This window comes from Saimiri boliviensis, chromosome 7, assembly GCF_048565385.1.
Source record: "Saimiri boliviensis isolate mSaiBol1 chromosome 7, mSaiBol1.pri, whole genome shotgun sequence".
In the NCBI taxonomy this organism is placed as follows: domain Eukaryota; kingdom Metazoa; phylum Chordata; class Mammalia; order Primates; family Cebidae; genus Saimiri; species Saimiri boliviensis.
Window position 1 is genome coordinate 18,758,153 of NC_133455.1, and position 12,603 is coordinate 18,770,755.

General features: G+C 44.9%; 1 protein-coding gene across 2 annotated transcripts in view; it reads left to right on the top strand.

Moving 5' to 3' along the window:
• The window catches only part of TBX5 (T-box transcription factor 5), a 54,610-nt gene extending 42,255 nt beyond the window's left edge, over positions 1–12,355 (top strand). For both annotated transcript variants that reach the window (XM_003932215.4, XM_010342837.3), the window contains exon 9: positions 10,196–12,355. In XM_003932215.4, coding sequence (XP_003932264.1) covers positions 10,196–10,770 — 575 coding nt within the window. In that variant the 3' untranslated portion in view covers positions 10,771–12,355. The remainder of the gene's footprint in view (positions 1–10,195) is intronic.
• The last annotated feature ends 248 nt before the right edge of the window (positions 12,356–12,603 follow it).

The window sequence follows — 12,603 nt, forward strand, 5'->3', positions numbered from 1 at the left end:
TAATATAGATAAAATCACACTGTATGTATTTTGCAACTCGCTTTTTTTTTTTCTTTTAAACTTTAGAATGTATTTTGGATATCTTTTAATAAACTGAGACTGCCTCATTTTATTTTTAACTGCTAAGGAGGAAGAATTGACTGGAAAGCATAAAATGGAGTTCATTTGGCCACCCCCACTGGTAGACAGGGAGATTGCTTCCAGTGGTCCCTGCTTGTATTACAAGCCGTGATGTAGAAAAGCCCCTGTGACTATGAATGCTTCTCTCGTATATGTGTCAGCGTTTCTTCCAGGTGGATTTTGAACTTCTTTTTTTTTGTTGTTCTGATCAAAACCAACACACAGGCACAAATCACAAGTGATTTTCCCCCTTTAACCCCCCTGTAAATCTACTAAGCTAAGGCATTCCGTGGTTTTCTTAGCCACATGAGAAATGAAAGCCTTTTTTTTCTAAGTCTTCCAAGTCTAAAGGAGCTATATAAAGAAATAATTTTCTTGTGGGCCTTCTTGTGAACCAGAGTAGAAGTGGTTGTCACAGGTAGTGTATTGAGCTCAACTTGCTAGAACCATTGCTTGGGGTGGGCAATGGTACGGTGAGGAGACTGAAGGCTTTGGGGATGGAGAGATGTGGGTTCAAATCTCATCTCTGCTCCCTGCTTCTTGTGTGACCTCACCCAGGTGTTCTAGCCTCTCCTAGCCTCGGTTTCTCACTCTGTAAATGGTGATATTTCCTAAAGCATCTGATAGTTAGCAAGTACCCAGTAGGTGACAGCTATGATTGGGTATGTGGCAGATATCATTCCAGAAGGTGAGTCCCAGGAGGAAGTACAGAGAAGACTGCCTTTCTAGGTGAGAGCTTGGAAGCCAGATACAGAGGGGATGGTGTAGCCTAAAGCTTACATCTGTGGTCTGCAGAATCAGTCAAGATGAAGTTCACCTCTGCAATTTAAAAATGTTTATAAATAGTGAAGAGTTACTTAACCTTTCCAATCCTCATTTCAAAAAAGTCTGTAAATTTGGGCTCGGGGTACAACTTGTCTCATAGGCTTGGTGAAAAGATGTTAAAAAACCATACATTTCATGTGTTATCTCAGGATTGACTCAGAAAGTAATAGCTGTTTTGCTCCAAAATACACCAATTTTAATCTGCAAAGTGGCCTGTTGAACCTCACAGACTCAGTAGTCAACACAAGCCATTGTGAATCCAGCACCCAGTGCCTAGACCTTTAGGGGGAAAAAAAACTCACTAACAACGAAGGGGAATGGATGCTTTGGTAGCTTTTTCTGGAGCTAGGGTTACATGAGGAAAGTAACACAGTTTAACTATTTGACATTTACCAACCTTGCGTTTTAAAGGAATGAAGGACTGTCATTGGTATTTACATGGGGCTGGGAGCTGACCTGGGTGAGGCCTGATTTCCAGACTTACCTGAAGTCAATCCAAACGCCTTGGATCTCAAAGCCCTGAATAATCTCACTCCAACAGGCCCCCTGGCCTGACTCCCAGCAGTCTGTCGCCGGATGGACTGGAGACCAGATGCCTGCAAATATGTCTGCCTCTTTAGGCATGAGCAGGAGGTTAAGAATGTCCCATGGGACACAAGTCCCTTAAATATCATATAAAACAAAATCTGTTTTATATGATATTTAAGGGAGCCCTTCCTAAGTCCCAGACCACCAGCTTTTTTGACAACACTGTGGAGTAGGCGCTATTATTAACCCACTTTACCAATGGGGAAACTGAGGCTCAGAAAGGTTCCAAACAAAAAGTGCCAGTGGTTCTTGAACCCCAGCCTGGTCTGCAAATTCTACACCTGTGCATTTCACCACCACTCTATACTGTCTTGGTTACCTTTCCTCATCCGGTACAATCTCAAAATTTCATTTTCCACTGAAGATCGGTCTTTGAGACTGGGTCAAACATGTTAAGAGCTCACCAGGTTTGAATTAGGGAGGTCTAATCGATTAAATTAATGCCAGACGAAAAGACTGGCAGGAAGTAGTCGAAAAGAATCATGGTGCTTTTTAGGTTCGATATTTACAGCAGCATCCTTATAAACGCATTCCTGAAGGATGCAGTGGGGAGGCTTTGAATGCAAGGTTCACAAACCTCTTAGGTTATGACTTGACTTTCATGGAGTGTTTGCAGGATCCTTGGATGAACTTAAGATCAACTTGGAGTGGCCACAGGGGGCTGGAGTTGGGGGCTGATCCATTGTAGAAATACTCCCAGTTGCTGACACTTTGTAGCTGTGTGTCTGTGGGCGAATTGCTTCACCTTTCTGGGCCTCAACTATCTTCCTTTCGTGCAAATTGAGGATAGTGGTAGCATCTGCTTGATATGGTTGGGATGAGAGGAAATTACATCATCCACAGGAAGCACCTAGAACAGTGCCTGGCACCTACGAGTGCTCAATGAACATGTGCTTGCCTCAAGCCTGCCCTTAGGAAGCTCACACTGTTGCAAGCAGGTCACATATTACACAAGTAATTATATAATGGCTTAATGAAAATTGTGAAGCCTGGCACATGGCTCACATCTGTAATCTCGGCATTTTGGGAGGCTGAGGCTGGAGGATTACTTGAGCCCAGGAGTTGAGACTAGCCTGGGCAACATAGTGAGACTCCATCTTTACAAAAAAATAAAAAAAAACTGGCTTGGCGTGTTGGCACACACCTGTGGTCTTAGCTAACCCAGGAGGCTGAGGTGAGAGGATTGCTTCAGCCCAGGAGTTCAAGGCTGCAGTGAGCTGTGATTGCAGCACTGCACTCCAGCCTGGGTGAAAAAGAAAAATTAAAATAAAATAAATGATTGAATGCTATGAGGAGATAGGTAAAGTGTTAAGGGATATCAAACTGGAGTATCAGTCTAGGGTGGAAGATCAGGAAGCACTGAGGCTGAGATCTGAGGACAGTGAGTGTTGGATAGGGAAGGGGAGGTTTGAGGGTGTCCATGCATAGAGGAAAGCTTGCATGAAGCCCCTTGGCTGAGGAAGAGCCTGCCCCTGGGAAGTGAACAGAAGGCTGAGATGCTGGCACTCAGGGCAAGGGCAAAGTTGGAGGGGGGATAAGGGCTAGAGAGAAAGGCAGGCATCAGCGAGGTGTAAGCCATTTTAATGAAGGACATCAGATTTTACCCTTCCACCAGTGCATGCCCATTGGTGGGACTTAAACTTGTGATTAAGTTCTCCGTTTTATATTTGGAAGCCATCACAATTATATTATATCAGTTATTATATCAATAGCACAAGACTAGAGTTGCCACCACAGACCCACTGAGAGGCCGTCATAGGGTCTGAAACGGGAGATGGTGGCTCCAGTCAGAATGTGAGGGGAAGCTGGAGATGTGGGTGGAATCAGGACATAATGGCTGGTTGGCGATAACAAGGTGAAGAATTGCCCCTTCTTTGTGGATTTGGAAACCACCACTGGGAAACGTCCCCAAAGTCACCCAGCTCCTCAGCGGCCTGGCTGGAGATGCACACTGCGGTCTGTGGGCTCCGGGTGAATGGGGTGTGTGCACCCTGGAGAAATCCTTTCACCTTCCCGGAAACCTCTGCCCTTCTCACCTCCCTTCACCCCCAAAAGGGAGCTCCCATTGGCAGGGAGCATTCCATCCAAGGGCTCTCTGTCCTGCCTGGGAGACAACAAATAGTAATTCATCATCAGCCTCCACACTGTAAAGTGATAAGGAATCAGCGGAGGTTTCCTTCCAGTTGGGATTCTCGTTAAGTGATAACTCCATGGGTGGTTTTCCCCCTGGCCCCTGCCTGCCCCACTATCTGACTTCCCCTCATTGTCTGTCTCCCTTCCAGTGATCCCAGGAGTCAGGCCCAGTGAAACGTCAAAGGGCCAGGCAGGCCAGAGGGCTCCTTGTGTTTGGAATCGGCTGTCTCCAAACTATCTCTCCCGATGGATTGAGCCAAAAAAGCCGGGAAGGTCTTTTATCAATGCCACTCAATCAAATCCAGGACCCCAGGGCCTGGGAGAGCACTTGTCTGTCTTTCTCCCTCCCACCTCTGACTGTCACTCCCATTAGAAACCAAAAGCAACCCAAATAAAGATTTCAGCAAAGCCATGGACTGAATCAGATATTCAAAGGAAAGTTAGAGATTGAGAGGGGAAGGGGAATTAGATAGGGAAAAGAGTGCATTTTCTCAGGGCTGTGTATTTAAAAAGCAATTTCATATCCATTCCTTTGCTGATTTCCCAGTTCCCTGCGGCAGTCTTTGAATTAGGGGAGTTGCCATCCACCTTTGCTTTGCAGGGGTCTAATGGAGGACCAAGAGGCAGGGCTATATTCTAAGCTTATGTGGCTGATGAATGGTAGATCTGGGATGGATGCATCCGATTAGTCTTTATTTGTTGAGCGCTTAATATATAATGGACATTGTGCTGGGTGCTTAGGATCAGTGGAGAACACAGTGGAAAGGCTCCTGCATACAAGAAACTTCTATTCTTACTGGATGAGACATATGATAAGCCAGTATGTAAATTTAATGGTTTTAGGTAGTAACTAGGTGATATTGGAAACTGAGTCTTTTGATTTCTAGTTGAGAATCTTCCCACAATACCATTCCAGCCCTTCCTACTTTATACTAAGAGCTAAGAGCATGGGGACACCAAAACAAAAACAAAAATAAAAACAAAACACCAAAAAAAAAAAAAAACCCAGCCATCCCCCTACTTATCTATTCATCCACTCATCCACCCACCTGTCCACCCACTATTCACTCATCCACCTACCCATCCACCCACCCACCCATTCATCTATTCACCCATCCATCCACTCATCTGTCCACTCATTCATTCATCCACCCACTCATCTACACCCTCATCCCCCCACCAATCCCCTCACCCATTCACTCACTCATCCCTCCCCCTACCCATCCATCAACCCATCCATCCACCGACCCCTCTACCCACTCATCCATCCACCCACCCATTCATCAACCCATCTGGCTACCCACCCACGCATGCATCCATCTACCTACCCATCCACCTGCCCATCCATCTGCCCACCCATCTACCCACTAATTTACCCATCCAACCACCCATCCATCTACCCACTCATTCATCCATCTACCCATTCACCCACCCATACATCTACCCACCCATTCATCCATCTACTCATCCACCCACTCATCCTTAAGAGTCAAGGGTTGCTACCTTTTCATGTTGGCTGAGCATGTAGGATTGCATAAAATGGAAAGCCTAGGGCCATCTGTCACATCTGTCAGAATAAGCACTGTTTTGTGAGTCAGAAGGCCTGAATTATATCCACTTTTCTAACTTGCTGAAGGTCACTCAGCTAGAGAGATTACTACTCCAAGTTTCAGGGTCTCTATCTGGGAAGACAACAATGGTCCTTCAGCTGAATGAACTGAATTGGCAAGAGAAATGACGCATGTGGGAATTGTGACAATATTTGCTCACTAGGATTAGTATTTAAAGAACTCTGAGCTTTCCAGCTCTATAATCTACCCATATACTTTTAAGTATGGGATACCTTTCAGAAAGCTATCTGTCCAGTCTTCCAAAAGAGAAAGAGGGAAAAGAGAGTAGATACAGGTCATTTGGACAGACAAGATTTGAACGCTTTATGTGCAAGGAAGATAGAAACTCACCTGCACTTAAATCTCATGAAAAGTTCAGGTATTATCTCCATTTGCAGTCAAGAACTGAGGTTGTAATGGCCTGGTGATTCACCCACAGTCACATGGCCAGTGAGCACTGGAGCCATAACCCTGTGCCCTAGTATCTGTGCCCTGGATGCATTACTAAAGTCACTTCATCCAGAATCAAAAACATCTAGAAAAATCCAAAGGACTAGAGTTTTGTACAGTGCCATGCCATAATGAGTGGTCAGAATCAGGAATAACTTTCCTGTTACCTAAAAGACTCATTTGGGTTTAGGGTAGTTGCAATATAATTGACCAATCTTTTTTTTTTTTTTTGAGACGGAGTTTCACTCTTGTTGCCCAGGCTGGAGTGCAATGGCACCATCTCGGCTCACCACAACCTCCGCCTCCTGGGTTCAGGCAATTCTCCTGTCTCAGCCTCCTGAGTAGCTGGGATTACAGGCACGCACCACCATGCCCAGCTAACTTTTTGTATTTTTAGTAGAGACGGGGTTTCACCTTGTTCACCAGGATGGTCTCAATCTCTTGACCTCGTGATCCACCCACCTCAGCCTCCCAAAGTGCTGGGATTACAGGCTTGAGCCACCGCGCCCGGCCATAATTGACCAATCTTAATAAGCAACTTTCTGAAGCTGAGTTGTGGACTCACCTCATTGGAAGACTTGATACCTAACTACAGCTCCAACCCTGAAAGCTAATTGTGACTTGGCTGGAGACAGTTATTTATTGTTGAACAGTTATTGGGCTCTCAAAAAGAGAGAGACAAAGGGAGGGAGGGAGGGAGAGAGAGAGAGAGAGAGAGAGAGAGAGAGAGAGAGAGAGAGAGAGAGAGAGAAACCAAGCCATAACCAAAATAAACACAGAGATTATATCCAGAGCATTTATCATGACTGACCTGAAATTTGGATCCTTGAGTTGGAATTTCTTTACAATGTGATGAGGCCTGAGAGGAATTTGAGAATGTTCAAGACCTGCTTTCATCAATAAGCCAAAATTGAGTTTTTCTTAGTGCTCTGTATTAGATCTTCGGGGTATTAAAGACTGGAATGTATAATTTTACGATTTTCCAAAATGTGTTCCGGCCGTTTTCTTATTATTCTTCCTTTTTTACTTGTAACAAATCTGGAAGGGGATCAGAAACTTGAGAATGGTTAGTTTGCCTTGTTTTTTTTTCTCTTGCCAAGGGTACCCTGCAGCTGTACTTTCTATTATTGAAAAGGGGAACACATTGGTTAAATGGAAAACCCAAAAGTTATGATTCCAGCAACAATGGAAACACTCAGGTTTATGAATCTAGGGAGTGGAGGGAAGAATGGAAGGGAAGGAATCAAGGGAGGAGATGGTGAGGACAGAACCAGGCTGAGTAGATCAGTGTCTTCAAGACCTATCTGGATGTTTTCAAACATCTGGATGGTTGTCATGATGTAGACAGAACACCTGGAAGAGTGTGTTTTTCACTTTTTTTCTTCGGTACAATTTTTTTGGGCATCCTATGGGTCCCAGATGTGGCCCAGAAAGAGTCTAGCGGAAAATAAATTTGCTTGCTGTTAAGTGGGCACAACCCCAACATAGATACGTTTTGTTCGTGGACACTTTTGGCTTACCCGTGGGTGTCACTTGGACGGTGATACAAATGGAGGTGATTGGTGGAACCCAAACCCAAGCTACTCTACCCAGGTTGGGGAGCTGTTTTACCAAAGCCAAAGGATTTACTCTTTTTTTTTTCGAAGCAGAGTCTTGCTCTGTCACCCAGGCTGGCATGATCTCGACTCACTGCAACCTCCACCTCCCTAGTTCAAGTAATTGCCCTACCTCAGCCTCCTGAGTAGCTGGGATTACAAGCACATACCACCATGCCTGGCTAACTCTTTTTTGTATTTGTAGTAGAGATGGGGTTTCACCATGTTGGCCAGGTGGGTCTCAAACTCCTGACCTCAGGCAATCCACCTGCCTTGGTCTCCCAAAGTGCTGGGATTACAGGGGTGAGCCACTGTGCCTGGCCCAGATTTACTCTTAAGAGAATGGCTTACTTGAGGCTTTATAGCTGAGGACACCCTCTGTCACAGAGTGTCAGCCTCCCTCATTTACTGCTCACGATAGGATGGACTGGGATCAAGGACGTGCACCAAAAACAGGGGCACGTTTACCCTGTTCACCACCGTATCTCCAGCACCTGGTACAATACCTAGCACTTGGGAGCAGCTCAGTAATGATCTGTTGTATGATTGCACGAGTGGCACTGGATATTAGAAATCTAGAGAGTGGGAAGCAAGGTGTACAGGCAAAGTCTATCCAATCTGGCTTGGATTCCAGCCTCTGTTCCTTCTCAGCCATGTGACTTTGGGCAAGTCACTTCTCTGAGCTTTAGTTTCTACCTTTGTGAGGCAGGCATGACACCAGACACCTTGAGGAAAATTACTGTGAGATAAAAAGTAAGGTCACGTAGTAGGTGCTCAATAAATGATCAGGATCTCTGATCATTTCCTCTCATTTATTTAGTTCAGCATTCTGTTTTCATGGCCATCAGCCATCACAGTGAGTTGCGTGGATGCCCCAGTGTTTCATTTTTCTTTACCCCCTCTAGAGACAGACATAATTTCTTAACATTTACTGACTAGAACGAGATAAGAAGATGAAGAAAGATAATTTTCAGTCTGGATGGTAAAATTTCAGCTAAGAAATGGGTCTGGGTTGAGCTTTACACCTTGGTAGATATCCCTTAGTATTGCTTCCCCTGAAGGGAATAACTCAAAGGTATTATTGTAAATTATATCTACCATGAGATTGACTGGTAGTGTTACCCCTGCAAAAAAGAGCTGCTCATGTTGATGGGCATCAGGAGATTTATATGCTCAATCTTACCTAATTCTTAGCTAACCATTGAGGTAAGTATTACCCACTTTGATTCAGAGATGATGATGAGTCTCTGAGCATAGATGCTGGTGTCTACTGGTATCATACAGACATTAATAAAGGAGCCTGATTCAAATCCAGACATGTCTAGGCTTCTTAACCTGGGTTCTGGGTTTTAGGGAGTCTTTGAATCCCCTGAAATTGTATGCAAAGCCTTGTATGCACATGCAGTTTTCAACACATTGTGTTTCAACATAGTTTTTTTAGGAAATAGTCCAGCACTTTTGCTTGTTTTCAAGGGGGCCAGGGACCCCAAAGTGGTGAAAGGAGACCCCGTTTCAGAGACAGAACTATCTCCACTGCCCTGCACTAGAAAATAACTAGTGCACAGCGGAGGAAGTGACTTGCTCAGCAGGAAACAGCAACACATTAACTTGTACCAACTTAACAAATATTAACTAGGCACCTGCTTACGTGAGGCATTAGGAAAGGATTTGGGCATTCATTCAAGCTCTCTCCCACTCATCCATCCTCCATCCATCCATCCTCCATCCATCCATCCATCCATCCTCCATCCATCCATCCATCCTCCATCCATCCATCCATCCTCCATCCATCCATCCATCCATCCTCCATCCATCCATCCATCCTCCATCCATCCATCCATCCTCTATCCATCCTCCATCCATCCATCCATCCTCCATCCATCCATCCATCCTCTATCCATCCTCCATCCATCCATCCCTCCATCCATCATCCATCCATCTTACAAATATTGATTGCATGTCTTCTCTATGTAACAAGGAAGTAAAAAGCAAGGACTTTGTAGTCAGACTACTTGGATTCTGATCCTGCTCTACTGCTTATCAGCCATGTAAAACTTTGGGCAAGTTTCTTAACCTCTGAGTCCTTTTTCTCTCATCTGTAAGACGAGGGTAATAGTAAAACCCACCTGGTAGGGTTGTTGTGAGGATGAAATGTGTTACTTTATGGAGAGTGCTTAGAATCGTGCTACACAGAGTACTGTATGTGTTTGTTTTGACTTATTGTGTTTGTTTTAACTTATTGTGTTTGTTTTGACTTATTGTTGATGCTACTGTTATTATTAAGAGTAGGTATTTACTAGGTTCTGGGAATATAGTGACGGAGATGGCAGACAATGTCCCGCCTTTACGAAATTTACATGCTGGCGAGGAGGAAAGATCATAATAATTGCTATTTATTTATTTATTTTTGAGATCAGGTGTGTGGGTCTCACTATGTTCCCCGACTGGTCTCAAACTCCTGGGCTCAAGCGACCCCCTGGCCTCAGCCTCCCAAGCAGCTGAAACTATAGGTGTGTATCACTGCACCTGGCTAGTTGCTGTTTATTGAATGTTTCTGGGCTCTGGACTAAGTGCTTCCTGTATTTTCCCATTTAATTCCTCAACACTGCCTTCTGTAGGAAGGGCTATTATTGTCCTTTCCATCTTACTGATGAAGGAACTGAATCCAGAAAGGTCAAACTGTTTGCATGGAACTCCATAGCCCAAGGTCTCACCGTGACAGTCCACCCCACTTCCTTTTCATTTTCAGAATGGCAGTTAGGGCTAACAGTGTCTCAGGCTTTGTTCTTCAGTACTTAGGCCAAATAACTGTCTCCACTTTTAGCTGCCTGGTGCTCGCTCCTGGCCTCACTGCTGTCTCTTCTGTCTTCACAGAGGAAGAATGTTCCACCACAGACCATCCCTATAAGAAGCCCTACATGGAGACGTCACCCAGTGAAGAAGATTCCTTCTACCGCTCCAGCTACCCGCAGCAGCAGGGCCTGGGTGGCTCCTACAGGACAGAGTCGGCACAGCGGCAGGCCTGCATGTACGCCAGCTCTGCGCCACCCAGCGAGCCCGTGCCCAGCCTGGAGGACATCAGTTGCAACACGTGGCCAAGCATGCCTTCCTACAGCAGCTGCACCGTCACCACCGTGCAGCCCATGGACAGGCTACCCTACCAGCACTTCTCTGCTCACTTCACCTCTGGGCCGCTGGTCCCCCGGCTGGCTGGCATGGCCAACCATGGCTCCCCGCAGCTGGGAGAGGGAATGTTCCAGCATCAGACCTCCGTGGCCCACCAGCCTGTGGTCAGGCAGTGCGGGCCTCAGACTGGCCTGCAGTCCCCCAGCACCCTTCAGCCCCCCGAGTTCCTCTACTCTCACGGTGTGCCAAGGACTCTGTCCCCACATCAGTACCACTCGGTGCACGGAGTTGGCATGGTGCCAGAGTGGAACGACAATAGCTAAAGTGAGGCCTGCTTCACAACAGACATTTCCTAGAGAGAGGAGAGAGAGACAGAGGAGAAAGGGAAGGAGAGAGACAGTAGCCAAGAGAACCCCACGGACAAGATCTTTCATTTCACCCCGTGTTCACATCTGCACTCAAGGTTGCTGGACGCTGATCTAATCAGTAGCTTGAAACCACAATTTTAAAAATGTGACTTTTTTGTCTCAAAACTTAAAAAAACACACACACACAGAAAAAGATGAGTCCTACCCCCACTACCACCACACTCATCAACCAGCCACATTCATGCTACTCCCCAGATCTCTTCCCCCATTCCTTCTTTTGGGCTCTAGAAAGTCTTGCCTCATTGAGTGTCTTTCCCTAGTGCGTAGCTGGAGTCTTTCCCTGTCTTGGTGTTAATGTTGACATTGTTATATAATAAATAATAATATATTTTTTCTTTCAATTTTCTTAATGGGACCCAGTCCCTTATTTGGGGGGAGGTCTGAGGCAAGTATATTTCAAAATATGTACTTGTGGGATTCCCTTCAAATAAACTATCCCTGAAACCTAAATTCACCACGTTTCCCCTTGACTAAGAAAAGCACCTACCTCTGCCATGTGATGTTTCTGAAAAGCCTCTCTATGTCCCCATTTGCTTTGGTTTTGTCCTGCTTTCTCCAATATCACGGTGCTCAGTTTTGCCTCTACTTACCCCGGGAGTCAGGATAACACTGACGCCCCCTGGCATCCTATCTTATTCAGCTCTACTGTCTTGCCAGCTCTGTCTTTCCAGCTGTCTGTCGCTAAAACATGGCCTATAGCTTCCCCTCCGGAAAGCTTGCTTTGAAAAACTTAAAAAGCCCTGGTTTACACACAGGCAGGACTGTGATAACGGCTCAAACTCTGTGCTGACAAGAGTTGTAGACAAAAAGCCAAAATAAATATTCTTCCTGATTAAAAAAAAATGAAAAAAACAAGGCCATCCCCAACCTTGCAAACCTCCATCACCAAAAACCCAAACTGGATGTCAAGCAGAATCCACAATTTCTACAGAAAAGGCAAGACGCACCCACCTATGATGTCTCTCCAAAGAAATCACGCCCACACCAGTGCTAACACAAAACTGTGTTTACTGAAAACAGAAAACAGTATTAAAAACAAAAAGTGTGTAAGTAAAGTGTTATGGTAGGGTTCTTCAGATGTAATATTTTACTGGTACTATTTATTTATAAATAGGAATTCTAATTAAGTAATAACATGAAATGAAACCCAGCATACAAGCTGGCCAAGAGCTTTTAATTTTATTGATACTCAAAACCAAGTTTGTGTTTTTTTTTCCTCCTTCGAATGTGCTTTGCTTTTTTTGATTAAGAAGTTTTTTTTTTCTTCTCTTTTTTTTGAAACACCCTAATAAAGAGAACAGGGTAAGATGTGAGGCTGAGTGTGTTCAAGTACGTGAGAGTGTGAGTGTGTTTGTAAGTGAGTGTCCCTATGCAATTATGTCTCTGTATGTTGCTAAGGGGGGAGGGTAAGAATTAAGTACTCGTGCCTTATATTTGTGTGCCATTAATGCCTAATAAATACCATGTGCTTAAACAAGTACAAGGAACTTGAACACCCATTTTTTTTTTTCCTGTTCTTTTTACTGACCGACTAGAGGGGATAGGAAGTGAAGGAAACAGGAAGGGGTTGTCCTGCATGTGAATTTCTCACCCCATGTGCTTTCTCATGCCCATCACAGGGGAATTTGGGATCCGTTGCCCTTGAGTGTGATAAAGCCGACTATTATCTATCCACTGGTTTATATCCCTGGAATTAGGTTTTTTGTTTTAATGGAATTTGTGTAGGCG